The 14,034-nt window shown below is 39.2% G+C and overlaps 2 protein-coding genes across 9 annotated transcripts in view; both read right to left on the minus strand.

Annotated features, from left to right (window-relative positions):
• Positions 1-13,509, minus strand: part of LOC118599227 (protocadherin gamma-A12-like) — a 27,448-nt gene extending 13,939 nt beyond the window's left edge. Inside the window, exon 1 of the mRNA XM_036213909.1 lies at positions 11,031-13,509. Coding sequence (XP_036069802.1) covers positions 11,031-13,409 — 2,379 coding nt within the window. The 5' untranslated portion in view covers positions 13,410-13,509. The remainder of the gene's footprint in view (positions 1-11,030) is intronic.
• LOC112153685 (protocadherin gamma-C5) overlaps positions 1-14,034 on the minus strand; it is a 529,198-nt gene that overhangs the window by 407,215 nt on the left and 107,949 nt on the right. The window contains exon 1 of one of the 8 annotated variants that reach the window (XM_036213893.1): positions 2,182-5,896. The exons of 6 other annotated variants lie outside the window; for them this stretch is intronic. In XM_036213893.1, the coding sequence (XP_036069786.1) occupies positions 2,182-4,560 (2,379 nt within the window). In that variant the 5' untranslated portion in view covers positions 4,561-5,896. Of the gene's footprint in view, positions 1-2,181; positions 5,897-14,034 lie in introns of those variants that run through there. One more of the 8 variants, XM_036213901.1, reaches the window with a different exon arrangement.

Below are 14,034 nucleotides of genomic sequence, written 5' to 3' on the forward strand. Positions count from 1 at the left end.
AACCTTTAAAGATATTTAAAGTGAAGCTTAAGCTAATAGTGTGCTCCATTTCAGAACATAAGGTAATATATAAAAAATGTAATGAAAATGTAAAACACAGAGGAGACAAAAAAATAAAGAAACAAAAAAAAACAACAATTTATACTTAATGTTCTATTCAGTAGTTGATAAGACGTGAATATTTGAATGTTATTATTTTCATTTTTATTATAATTTTTTTTTTCTCACAAACAAAAGCATGTATACATAAAGTAAAGAAACCCGGATAACTAGCACACTCCCAAAACATCATGCTCTCAAATAAGATTTATTGTTTTCATATATAGAATAGATAAAATCAGCTGGCAAAAGTTCCATACGACAGAACAAGACTATTTCATTAAAAAGGTGAAATGAACCGCGGGACCATGTGAGGAATCATACTAAAAACAACTCACCAAATGTCCACTACTTCAACAACAATTAAATGTGTCCAGTCAACATAAAAGGTAACTTTTGGAAGCAACAGTCTACTGTTTTCAGGTAAACCTTGTCTTCAGCACCATGGACAGTTCCCGTTATTCAGCATTTACATACATTAACATTAACATAAAAAAAGAAAAAATGTAACAATCGAGGTTTGCAGAAGAACCTCTCTGAATGCACAACATGACCAACCTTGAGGAAGATAGGCTAAAAGCAGCAGAAGAACACACCAGGTGCCACTACTGTCAGCTAAGAACAGGAAACAGAGGCTGCAATCAGCTGTTTAGCATGAATCTTGAAACTTGAATGAAAAATAGCAGAGAAGCACCTATTCTTTGCCTACGGGATAATAGAAGATTGTAAAACAGTTGCCTGGTCTGATGAGTTGCCATTTCTACTGTGACATTCAGATGATAGGGTCAGAATTTGGGGTCAAAAACATGAAAACATGGATCTGTCCTTCCTTGTTTCATTGGCTCAGGCTGGTGGAGGGTGAGTAATAGTGTGGGGGGTATTTTCTTGGCATACTTTGGGTCCCTAAATACCGATTGGTTACAATGCCACAGCCCACCTGAGTATTTATTTACTTCATGACCACAGTGTACCATCTTCTGATGCTTCTTCCAGAAGTATAAAGCACCATGTCATTAAGCTGGAATCATTAGAATGGTTTCTTGAACACGACAATAAGTTCACTGTACTCAAATGGCCTCCACAATAACCAGATCTCAACCCAACAGGGAACATTAGTAATTTGGTGGAAGAAAGAATGAATCATGGATGTGCAGCCGACAAATCTGCAGCAACAACGTGATGCTCTCATGTTAATATTGAGAAAATTCTCTGAGGAATGTTCTCAATAAGATCCAAAGACAAAATATGATCCAACCTGGTACTAGCAAAATGTATTTAATAAAGGAGTGTATATATAGTTTAACCTGTTTTATTACTTAGAAAAAGCCCTCAAAAGTGCTTCAAATTATAAAAAAAGGATGAAAGGATTAATAAAAACATTAAAAGCCATAGACCAAGTAAACTAAGAAAGTAAAGGTATTTAAAAAAGTAGTTTAAATCATTCAATATGTGTAAGCTGTCATGTTGCTCTTGAACCTGGGGCTTATGCCATATTTTTGGAAACTTTTAAAGCTCAAAACGGCATTTTTCAGGGAATGTTCAAAACATATACAGGGTAATTTAAATAATATAATTCTTTCATTACTAATTTCTGCTTTAATCCACTAAAAATATCTGACTAAATAAACAAGGAAATTATTTTTAATGTTGTTTAATTTTTAATAAGATGACTAAATAAAACTGGAAAGACAGTTTTGGTGAAATATGCTAAAAATATTGAAAATACAAAGCTAAACGAATGTTTCAGAATAATTAAATGACACACGTTAAATGGACTGATGGCAACAAGAAGAAAACATAAAAAGAACATCCTTCAAAAATTGAAAATGTCCTATAAAAATGTACAAGAAATCCAGCAGCAGAAATACTAAACAATCCAGTGACAAAGAGATGATACATATTGCGAGAAAAACTTAATTTTTTCAACAAGGTACCGTTGACAACTATTATTATGTTTTACCAAAACTATTAACTGAGGTAAAACTGAAAAAAAGAAAAAAAAAGCTATAAAAAAAGGCATTCTTATTATTCGTGTCTCCAAAAAATATACCTCTGTGTCCCAATTATTGGAATAAAGCCTACCTCAGGGGAAGCATCAGTATCTCCAAAAGCCTCCAGAAAGTCAGTAGGACTCTTCCTGAGAGTCTGGTCAGCAGGCAGCGTGTTGTCATTGTAAGAAGACACAAACTTAAAGTCGCTGGTTCGAGATCCTGTTGTCAGGTAGGCGTCATAATTGTAAGCGCTGCGTAAAGTTCCTGTGCCGTCAACATCTGCGTAATTAGGAGGCAGATAACCGCTGGGGATGGCAACTGCTCCATCAAACAAGAGTCGGGGCTTTCTCCTGCGACAAAACCTCACACCCAAGATGATGATGATGAAGGTCAGGAAGAAGGTGGACACACAAACCAGAGCGATGATCAGATAGGAAGTCAGTTTGGAGTTCTTCTCCTCGTAAGAAATCTCCTTGAGTTCTGGCACCTCAGCCAAGTTATCGGAGATGAGTAAATACATGGCACAGGTGGCAGACAGAGAGGGCTGTCCGTTATCTTTGACTGCCACAATCAGGTTCTGTTTCATGCTGTCAGATTGGGAAATGTCCCGCTGCGTCCTGATCTCTCCACTGTGCAGACCGATGGTGAAAAGTCCCGGATCAGTGGATTTGACTATATGATAGGACAGCCAGGCGTTCTGTCCAGAGTCGGCGTCCACCGCGATCACTTTGGACACCAGAGAGCCTCCGTGTGCAGCTTTGGGGACCAGCTCGGTCATGAAGGAGCTGCCCTCCGGGGCGGGGTACAGAATCTGAGGAGAGTTGTCGTTCACATCCCAGATCAACACACTCACGCTCACGTTGCTGCTGAGCGGAGGAGAACCGTTGTCTCTGGCCATCACCTGCACTTGAAAACTCCTCAACTGTTCATAATCAAAGGACCTGACAGCGTGGATCAGCCCCGTGTCTCCGTTCACAGACACATAGGAGGACACCGGGGCTCCGTTCACCTCAGCAGCTAACAGAGAATAAATCACTGTACCGTTTTGTCTCCAGTCGGGGTCTCGAGCGCTCACCCGACATAAAGTGGAGCCAGCTTGGTTGTTTTCGCTCACATATGCGCTGTACGACTGTTCCTCAAACACAGGTGGGTTGTCGTTGATGTCAGCTACAGATAAGTGAACACTTTTAGACGAGGACAGAGGTGGAGAGCCCTCGTCAGTGGCAAAGATGCTAATGTTGTAATCAGACACTAGTTCACGGTCCAGCTGTCCTGTGCTCACCACAGAATAATAGTTTTTGATGGAAGGAACCAACTTAAAAGGAGCGTTGCCTTGAATGGAGCAGCGGACCTGTCCGTTCTTGTCAGAGTCTCTGTCCTGCACGTTAATGATGCCCACCTCTGTACCAGGAGGGGCGTTCTCTGGGATGGAGCTGGACACAGACTTCAGACTGATTACAGGGGCGTTGTCATTCACATCAGTGATGGAAATAATTACTTTAGCATAAGATGAAAGTCCCAAACCATCCTTGGCTTTAACGCGTATTTCAAATGATGTTGTACTTTCATAATCAATTCCACCTTTCACCAGAATTTCTCCCACTTTCACATCAATACTGAACATTTTCATCACTTCTTTTGTCACATGTCCAAATTCATAAAATACATCTCCATTGACTCCTTCATCTGCGTCTGTTGCGCTCACTGTAACCACTACTGTATCTAAAGGGGAGTTTTCGGGCAGACTGGCTTCATACACGGCCTGGCTGAACACTGGGGCGTTATCATTAGCATCCAGCACGGTGATGTGGATGACGACTGTTCCTGATTTCTGAGGAGATCCACCATCTACAGCTGTGAGGAGCAGATCCATTTCCTTCTGCTTTTCACGATCAAGTTCTTTGTCTAGAACAAGCTCAATGTTGTTTCCATTCGCAGCCAGAATAAAATGATCGTTCTTCTGAAGGTTGTATTGCTGCACTGAATTCTGTCCTACATCCGCATCGTGCGCCTCCTCGATCATAAAGCGCGCTCCCCTGTCTGCAGACTCACGAATTTCTAAATGTATTATTTTTTCCTTAAATTCCGGAGCATTATCATTAACATCTTGCACATGAAGGTTTACACGATGAAGCTCGAGAGGATTTTCCAGCACGAGCTCGTGTTTTAAAACGCAGGAAACCTTTTCTCCGCAAAGCCCCTCGCGGTCAATCCTGTCGGCCACAATCAGCTCTCCGTTCTTCAGGTTTATGTCACAGTAACGTTTGTCTGTCCCGTCGGTGTCGATGCGCGCTCTTCTGGCGGACAGTGCAGCCGCCTGCAGCCCGAGATCTTTGGCGACATTTCCAATAACCGATCCTCGTTTCATCTCCTCTGGGAAAGAAAAGCTCACGTCTCCATAAGCGGCCCGAAACAAAAGAAGAAGCAGGAAAACCCGACGAACAGGAACAAAGGGGAAGATCCACTTCATCGCTGATCCACAACAAAACACAGTCTGATGTTGAAAAAATGAAGTAGCTAAATGACAGAAAACGACCAGCGATCGTAAACGTCGTTTTTCTTATAATCCGCAGACAGAAACGCAAGAATGTCTGTCCTCTCTGAGGGCTAGGCTTCGGAGATTTTTTTTCTGTTGGTGTACAGCGCCACCACGAGTTATAATAAACAAATAGCTACTTTTTTCCAAATTTATTTTCATTTTCCTCTCTTTTATTTTTTTCATCTTTATTTTCATGTATTATTCGCATTTATCTTTTTCCCCCTACTTTTTCTCCATTTTTAATTTATCTCCTAAATTTCAAATATTTTATTTTCAAAAACAGTTTAATTCCTACATTTAAAATAATCCGATCTGGCTACATTATTAACCCAAGAACACTTTCGTTATAAAAAAGCTACCATCACTTTTACCGCCTATGTTTTACTTGAAATAATATACCCAATAAAAAGTATTTCTCACAAAAAATAGATCAAAATATGACAACACGTGTTAACTGTGGTTTATAACAAACGGAAAATAATTACAGAAGATCATAACACAGCTTGAAAATCGTGGAAATATGATAAATTTGAGAGGGAAAAAAATGTTAAAAAAAATAATAAATATTGATCCTGAGACTTTGTCTGTAGTCCACCCATTCCTGGGACATGTGAGATTTTACTCAGGGACCAATGACACTCAGAAAAATGCAACTTATTGAACAACATGTGAATACTTTTGCTCGCGTGAAAACCACCAAACAATTGTGCCCTAGGGCCAAGGAAGATAATTCATCTCAGCATTTCCAATACTTTCCAATAATTCCTTTTCTTTCCTTTACTGTGATAAAGGAAATCAAAAAAACTAACACACAAATAAAATAATCACATACACACACTTAGGGCTGTGTTTATCACTAATCAAAGCCGCTCTTTTCTTTTTTTTTTTTTGTTTGTATGTTTTTGAGAAATTATTTTCTTTCTATAGTTAATTTTTTAATAGTGTTGTTGACATTGTCGGTCACAGCAATCAGCTGCTCTACTGTTATTAAGAAACAGACAAAAAAAGTCTCTAAATTCAGCAGATTGGCAGGTTAAAGAGTTTTGTGACTTTGACCTGCACTTTCTGTGTGGAGTTTGCATGCTGTCCTCATGCATGTGGTTTTCTTCTTAGCACCCAGCTTCCTTCCACAGTCCACAAATATATTCCATAGGTCTATTGGTGATTTTAAATTGTTGCTACTTTAAGACAAATATGTTATTGAGTTGCCTCATGATGGACTGGCGACCTGCCACCCAACTTTTGCCAAACAGTAGCTAAGAAAGACTCAAGTTGGTCCGTAACCCCTAAAGGGGATGTGTGTTTGCTTTCTTAATTTTTGTGCTATGACAGCATATGGAACTTTGCTGGAATTGATGATGCGAAACAGGTAATATATAAAAGACAGTTTTTTGTTTTTGTTTTATAAAAACAAAAAAGGACAAAAGCAACAACAATGTTTCAGTATCTTCTTAAATGAAGAATCCAAATTTAATGTATCTAAAACATTCCTCCAAAGCCCCAACAAATTATATTTAGATTAGTAGAAGATATTTTCACCCATATAAAGCAAAACATATAACTAAGACTATAGAAACTGGATTGAAATAACTTTTTTAGAAGGTATTATTTCAAAATAAGTTTTACTGCCCTCTAAAACACAAAACAAAGTCAGAGGACACAATGGAAAAAGTAAAAATATTTTTTTCTTTTTTATATTTTAGTTATTTGTTACATTTTTCACTGAGAGTAACAATTTTAAATAAAAAGTCACTATCAAGTGTTAACATGGCTCCGCTTAAACAACTTTTTCTGGTCAACTACTTCATCTTCAAATCTCAACTTTTTATTTATAACAAACTGTCACCAGTTGCAGCTGAAGGAAAGAAAATCCAGCAAGTTGAGTTTTTTTGTTTGTTTTTTGCAAATGTATTTGCAAAGTTAATCAAAAGTCAGCACGTGTTGTCATACATCATTTGCTAATAAGCTCATCTGATGATTAATATCAGTTTGGGATTGAATAAAATACAATACAAGTCATTTGAATTAATTTTTAAGCAGCAAAAACAATTACAATGTCAAAACAAATCTATTAAGGGTCTCCCTGCAGGTGTCAGAAAACTGCTTCTTCTGATGTTGAACTGCTTCAACGTTCAATTGGTATGGTCACAATTTGGGGTCAATAATGTGAAAGCATGGGTTCATTCTGCCTTGTATCAATGGTTCAGGTTAGTCAAAGTCTATTTGTTCTGAAGTTCTGAGGCAAAAAGGAATCCAACCCAGTACTAGCGAGGTGTACCTAATTAAGTGGTTTCTGTAGTTTAACATGTTTTATCATAAAGAAAGGGCCATTGAGAATGCATTAATTTGTTAAAAAAAAGAAAAAGCGCTATTAAATTTGCTCTACACAAATAACAATATTAAAAAAAGATTGGGCTAGTAAATGAAAATACAATATGTTTTGATTAAAAATTAATCTGTTACAGTTAAAAATACCACACAAGATCCTATAATGATGTGGTGTATGTGCACTTTTTTTTTCTCTAACCATGGTAAATTATTATTTTTATGGAGAATTAGCTACAATCATAGTAAGCTAAAAATAAAACAATCATTTCTATCACTCAAAAGTCTCTCGCACAAATGGTTTTGATGAAAAAGCAGCTGGCAGAAGATTTATGCGTGCTTCATGCTGACAAATCTTCACAGAAATAAAATTTAAAATAAATGGCCAGAAAGTAGACTAAAACACAGTGAGCAGACTACTGATGTTTATATGGCAGCAATGGAATAATATGGTGTCTGTAACCGAAAAACAATGTCTTATTTCTCTGCTGAAAAACTTCAAACGTAGATTCAGATAATGTAAAAACTAAATGGTGAAACCATCAGAACAAATGAACCACCACAGTGCATATTTAGATAAATTTATTACCCAAATCTACAACAACTGAGCAGACAATACAGTTTAAGAAACTGCTAAATTACACATTCCTTAATAACATAAGAATCTCTAGTTTGAAACAATATAATTGTCACAAAATCACCATTGGTATCTGCCTAAACAATTTTTCACATTTTCAAAAACTGATCAAATCAGACCTGTAGTTTTTCATCATAATTCCTGAACAAAATACCAGCAACAGTATCAATGTATTTGCAACACTGTGTTTGATTAATTATTGTAAAAATGTATAAAAAGAATCTTGGAATATATATAAATATAAATGTAAAGTTAAGATAAGGTTAATAATGTTCTCCATTTCAGAAGAACATTAGGTGATATAAAATATTTAGTGAAAATGTACAACAGATAGGAGGAGACAAAGAATATAGCAATTTACACTTAATGCTCTAATCAGAAGTTGATAATAAGACCTGAATATTTCATTATTAGAGCACAATCAGTGTTTAATAAAGCTCAAATTATTATTACAAACATAAATATGTAAATAAATAAAACAAAGAAACATGGATACCTAGCACACTTTCAAAATATCATGCACTCAAATTCAACTTGTTGTCTTCATAGAACAGATAAAATCAGCTGGCAAAAGCTCCACACAACAGAATAAGACTATTGTATTGTATAAGGTGAAATGAGCCACTGGACCATGTGAGGAAATCACCATCATTCTAAAAACAATTCCCCAAATGTCCATTACTGGAACACCAACAAAATACGTCTAGCAAACATAAGAAAAAAAAAGTAATCTTAAAAAGCTAGAGCCTGCTGTCTGCAGGCAATTAGAACTTGACTTCAGCACCATGGACAGTTCCCGTCAGACAGCATAAGAGCAGTCTTTAGAGCAGAAAAAGGGTGCCGAGAGTAAAAATCCACAAAACAACCATATAGCACAGAACTCAAAATTAAATATTTTTTTAAACAGGTAATTATGCATATCCATAAATAAATAGATACATTATAAAAAAAACAAAACAAACAAACAAAAAAACGCCCTCTCACCCTCCGTGGGTGATATCTCCTTCAAGGTTGGGTCGTCTACTAGAGGCCTGGGAGCTTGAGGGTCCTGCGCAGTATCTTAGTTGTTCCTAGCACTGTCTTTCTCTGGACTGAGATGTCTGAGGTCTTTCCAGGGATCTGCTGTGGTCACCCGTCCGGTTTGGAGGTTACAGCCCCGAGTGCTCCAATTACCACAGGTACCACTGTCACTTTCACCTTCCAACCTTTCTCCAGTTCCTCTCTGAGTCCCTGGTATTTCTCCAGTTTCTCATGTTCCTTCCTCTTGATTTTGTCACCACTTGGTACTGCCACAGCCACCACAACAGCTCTCCTCTGTTCTCTAGCCACCACTACAATGTCTGGTTGGTTCGAAATTAGGCTACACGGTAGTGCAGCGGTTAGCGCTCTTGCCTCACAGCAAGAAGGCCCCGGATCAAATCCTGGCTGGGGGATCTGAAACAGAAACACCAAAGGGACCTTTCTGTGTGGAATGTGCATGTTCTCCCCGTGCATGCGTGGGTTTCACAGGGGACTCCGGCTTCCTCCCACCATCCAAAAACATGCTTCATAGGTTAACTGGTGACTCTTAATTGTCAATAGATGTGAATGGGTGTGTGACTGAGGCCCAGCGACAGACTGGCGACCTGTCTAGGCTGAACCCTGGATTCGCCCATCAGTAGCCGGGTTAGCCTCCGGCACCCCCGCAACCCCGAGAATGACAAAGCGGCCAAGAAGATGAATGAATGGTTCGCAATTACCACCTTGTCAGAATGGAAATCCCACAGGATCTTTGCTCAGCCTGGGTCAGAGGTCAGAGGATAATGGCCAGAATGTTCTCAGTTGATAGAAAGTTAACATTAACATAAAAAAAAGAACATTTTTACAATCGAGGTCTGCAGAAGAGCATCTCTGAATGCACAACATGATCAACCTTGAGGAAGATAGGCTAAAAGCAGCAGAAGAACACACCAGGTGCCACTACTGTCAGCTAAGAACAGGAAACTGAGGCTGCAATCAGCTGTTTAGCATGAGTCTTGAATCTTAAATGACAAATAGCAGAGAAGCACTTATTTATTTTTTATTTTTTTGCCTATGGGATAATAGAAGATTGTAAAACAGTTGCCTAGTCTGATCAGTTGCCATTTCTACTGTGACATTCAGATGATAGGGTCAGAATTTGAGGTCAACAACATGAAAACATGGATCTGTCCTTCCTTTTACCAATAGCTCAGGCTAGTGGAGGGGGTGTCATGGTGTGGGAGATATTTTCTTGGCATACTTTGGGTCCCTAAATACCGATTGGTTGCAATGCCACAGCCCACCTGAGTATTTATTTACTTCATGACCACAGAGTACAATCTTCTGATGCTTCGTCCAGAAGTATAAAGCACCATGCCATTAAGCTGGAATCATCAGAATGGTTTCTTGAACACGACAATAAGTTCACTGCACTCAAATGGCCTCGACAATAACCAGATCTTAGCCCAATAGAGCCCCTCGTTGTGGTGAAAAGTAGACTGGAATCATGGATGTGCAGCAAACAAATCTGCAGCAACAACGCGATGCTATCATGTTAATATGGAGCAGATAATCTGAGGAATGTTTTCAATACCTTGTTGAGTCCTAAAGACAAAATATGCTCCAACCTGGTACTGGCAAATTATATTTAATGAAGGAGTGTAAATATAGTTCAACATGTTTTATCATGTAGAAAGGTGCTTCAAATTGCAAAAAAGAAAAAAAAAAAAAAAAACATTACATTTATCAATCAAAATTTAAAAACAATAGAGCAAGTAAAGCAAGCAAGCTAACGTAAAAAAAAATGTTTGAATTTTGGAATATATATAAGCAGTCATAGTTTATGTATTTCTGGTAAAAATTTGGAGCTAAAAAATGTATTATTCAGGCAACACTCTAAACATTTATTTATTCAAAATAAATAATAGAATTCTACCATTACTAATTTCTGCTTTATACCAGTAAACACATTTGACCAAATAAACAAGGAAAATATTTTTCCTTTTGTTTAATTTTTAATGAGATGACAAAATAAAATTGGTAAAACAATTGCGCTACACTATGCTAAAATGATTGGTAATACAAATAAAGCTTAACAAAAGTTTCAGAATGATCAAATGAGATACTTTAAAAGGACTGGTGACAACAAGAAAAAAGTACATCTTTAAAAAAACAAAATGTCCTCTGATAGTGTATAGGAAATCTAGCAGCGGAGATACTAACCAGTTCAGTGACAAAATGATGATATAAATAGTTTGAAATGAAAAAAAAAAAAAAAACATTAAAAAAACTTATCAGCAAAGTAACCTTGGCAACCAGTTAAATGTTCTATAAAAATATTACCTGACGCAAAAGTAAGAAAATAAGCAAAAAAGTCTAATTATTTGTGTTTCATTAAAAATAATGACCTCTGTGTCTCAATTATTGAAATAAGGCCTACCTCAGGGGAAGCATCATTATCTCCAAAAGCCTCCAGAAAGTCAGTAGGACTCTTCCTGAGAGTCTGGTCAGCAGGCAGCGTGTTGTCATTGTAAGAAGACACAAACTTAAAGTCACTGGTTCGAGATCCTGTTGTCAGGTAGGCGTCATAATTGTAAGCGCTGCGTAAAGTTCCTGTGCCGTCAACATCTGCGTAATTAGGAGGCAGATAACCGCTGGGGATGGCAACTGCTCCATCAAACAAGAGTCGGGGCTTTCTCCTGCGACAAAACCTCACACCCAAGATGATGATGATGAAGGTCAGGAAGAAGGTGGACACACAAACCAGAGCGATGATCAGATAGGAAGTCAGTTTGGAGTTCTTCTCCTCGTAAGAAATCTCCTTGAGTTCTGGCACCTCAGCCAAGTTATCGGAGATGAGTAAATACATGGCACAGGTGGCAGACAGAGAGGGCTGTCCGTTATCTTTGACTGCCACAATCAGGTTCTGTTTCATGCTGTCAGATTGGGAAATGTCCCGCTGCGTCCTGATCTCTCCACTGTGCAGACCGATGGTGAAAAGTCCCGGATCAGTGGATTTGACTATATGATAGGACAGCCAGGCGTTCTGTCCAGAGTCGGCGTCCACCGCGATCACTTTGGACACCAGAGAGCCTCCGTGTGCAGCTTTGGGGACCAGCTCGGTCATGAAGGAGCTGCCCTCCGGGGCGGGGTACAGAATCTGAGGAGAGTTGTCGTTCACATCCCAGATCAACACACTCACGCTCACGTTGCTGCTGAGCGGAGGAGAACCGTTGTCTCTGGCCATCACCTGCACTTGAAAACTCCTCAACTGTTCATAATCAAACGACCTGACAGCGTGGATCAGCCCCGTGTCTCCGTTCACAGACACATAGGAGGACACCGGGGCTCCGTTCACCTCAGCAGCTAACAGAGAATAAATCACTGTACCGTTTTGTCTCCAGTCGGGGTCTCGAGCGCTCACCCGACATAAAGTGGAGCCAGCTTGGTTGTTTTCGCTCACATATGCGCTGTACGACTGTTCCTCAAACACAGGTGGGTTGTCGTTGATGTCAGCTACAGATAAGTGAACACTTTTAGACGAGGACAGAGGTGGAGAGCCCTCGTCAGTGGCAAAGATGCTAATGTTGTAATCAGACACTAGTTCACGGTCCAGCTGTCCTGTGCTCACCACAGAATAATAGTTTTTGATGGAAGGAACCAACTTAAAAGGAGCGTTGCCTTGAATGGAGCAGCGGACCTGTCCGTTCTTGTCAGAGTCTCTGTCCTGCACGTTAATGATGCCCACCTCTGTACCAGGAGGGGCGTTCTCTGGGATGGAGCTGGACACAGACTTCAGACTGATTACAGGGGCGTTGTCATTCACATCAGTGATGGAAATAATTACTTTAGCATAAGATGAAAGTCCCAAACCATCCTTGGCTTTAACGCGTATTTCAAATGATGTTGTACTTTCATAATCAATTTCACCTTTCACCAGAATTTCTCCCACTTTCACATCAATACTGAACATTTTCATCACTTCTTTTGTGACATGTCCGAATTCATAAAATACATCTCCATTGACTCCTTCATCTGCGTCTGTTGCGCTCACTGTAACCACTACAGTATCTAAAGGGGAGTTTTCGGGCAGACTGGCTTCATACACGGCCTGGCTGAACACTGGGGCGTTATCATTAGCATCCAGCACGGTGATGTGGATGACGACTGTTCCTGATTTCTGAGGAGATCCACCATCTACAGCTGTGAGGAGCAGATCCATTTCCTTCTGCTTTTCACGATCAAGTTCTTTATCTAGAACAAGCTCAATGTTGTTTCCATTGACAGCCAGAATAAAATGATCGTTCTTCTGTAGGTTGTATTGCTGCACTGAATTCTGCCCTACATCCGCATCGTGCGCCTCCTCGATCACAATGCGCGCTCCCCTGACTGCAGACTCCTGAATTTCTAAACTGATCGATTCGTCATTGAATTTTGGAGGGTTATCATTAATATCTTGCACATGGAGGTTTACGCGATGAAGCTCGAGAGGATTTTCCAGCACGAGCTCGTGTTTTAAAACGCAGGAAACCTTTTCTCCGCAAAGCCCCTCGCGGTCAATCCTGTCGGCCACAATCAGCTCTCCGTTCTTCAGGTTTATGTCACAGTAACGTTTGTCTGTCCCGTCGGTGTCGATGCGCGCTCTTCTGGCGGACAGTGCAGCCGCCTGCAGCCCGAGATCTTTGGCGACATTTCCAATAACCGATCCTCGTTTCATCTCCTCTGGGAAAGAAAAGCTCACGTCTCCATAAGCGGTCCGGAACAAAAGAAGAAGCAGGAAAACCCGACGAACAAGAACAAAAGGGAAGATCCACTTCATCGCTGGTCCACAACAAAACACAATCTGATGTTGAAAAAATGAAGTAGCTAAACGACAGAACACGATAGCGATCGTAAACGTCGTTTTTGTTGTAGGCTAATCCACAGCCAGAAGAACAATAACGCCTTTCCCCTCTGAAGGCTTGGATTCGGAGATTTTTTCTGCTGGTGTACAGCGCCACCATGAGTTATAATAAATGCATAACTTCATTACTTAAACTCCTCTTCCTAAAAAGACAAAGACACAAATTTTCTCAGTAGTTTTCAAACATAATATTTTTTTTCACCTGTATTTTTTTTCCCCTAAAAAAACATAAACCCATGACATGTAATAAACCTGCCTAACTCTAGATGAAATCCATTAGGAAATACTTAAAATTGAAATAATAATAGCAGTAATAATAATGAAAAACTGATAGCTGATATACACTGAGTTGATATCATCATACTACACAATAATCAATGGTGAGGAAGCCAAAAGTATCGACAGATCCCAAAATACCACCAGGCTGGACTACATTAAGACATAATATTTATTATTTTCATTTCAGATTTAATGTTAATATCTGCAACTTTATAACACTATAAACCCAGCAAAGGTCACAGCAAGCACAACTTACTTAAAG

Source organism: Oryzias melastigma, linkage group LG10 (genome assembly GCF_002922805.2).
Source record: "Oryzias melastigma strain HK-1 linkage group LG10, ASM292280v2, whole genome shotgun sequence".
Lineage (NCBI taxonomy): Eukaryota > Metazoa > Chordata > Actinopteri > Beloniformes > Adrianichthyidae > Oryzias > Oryzias melastigma.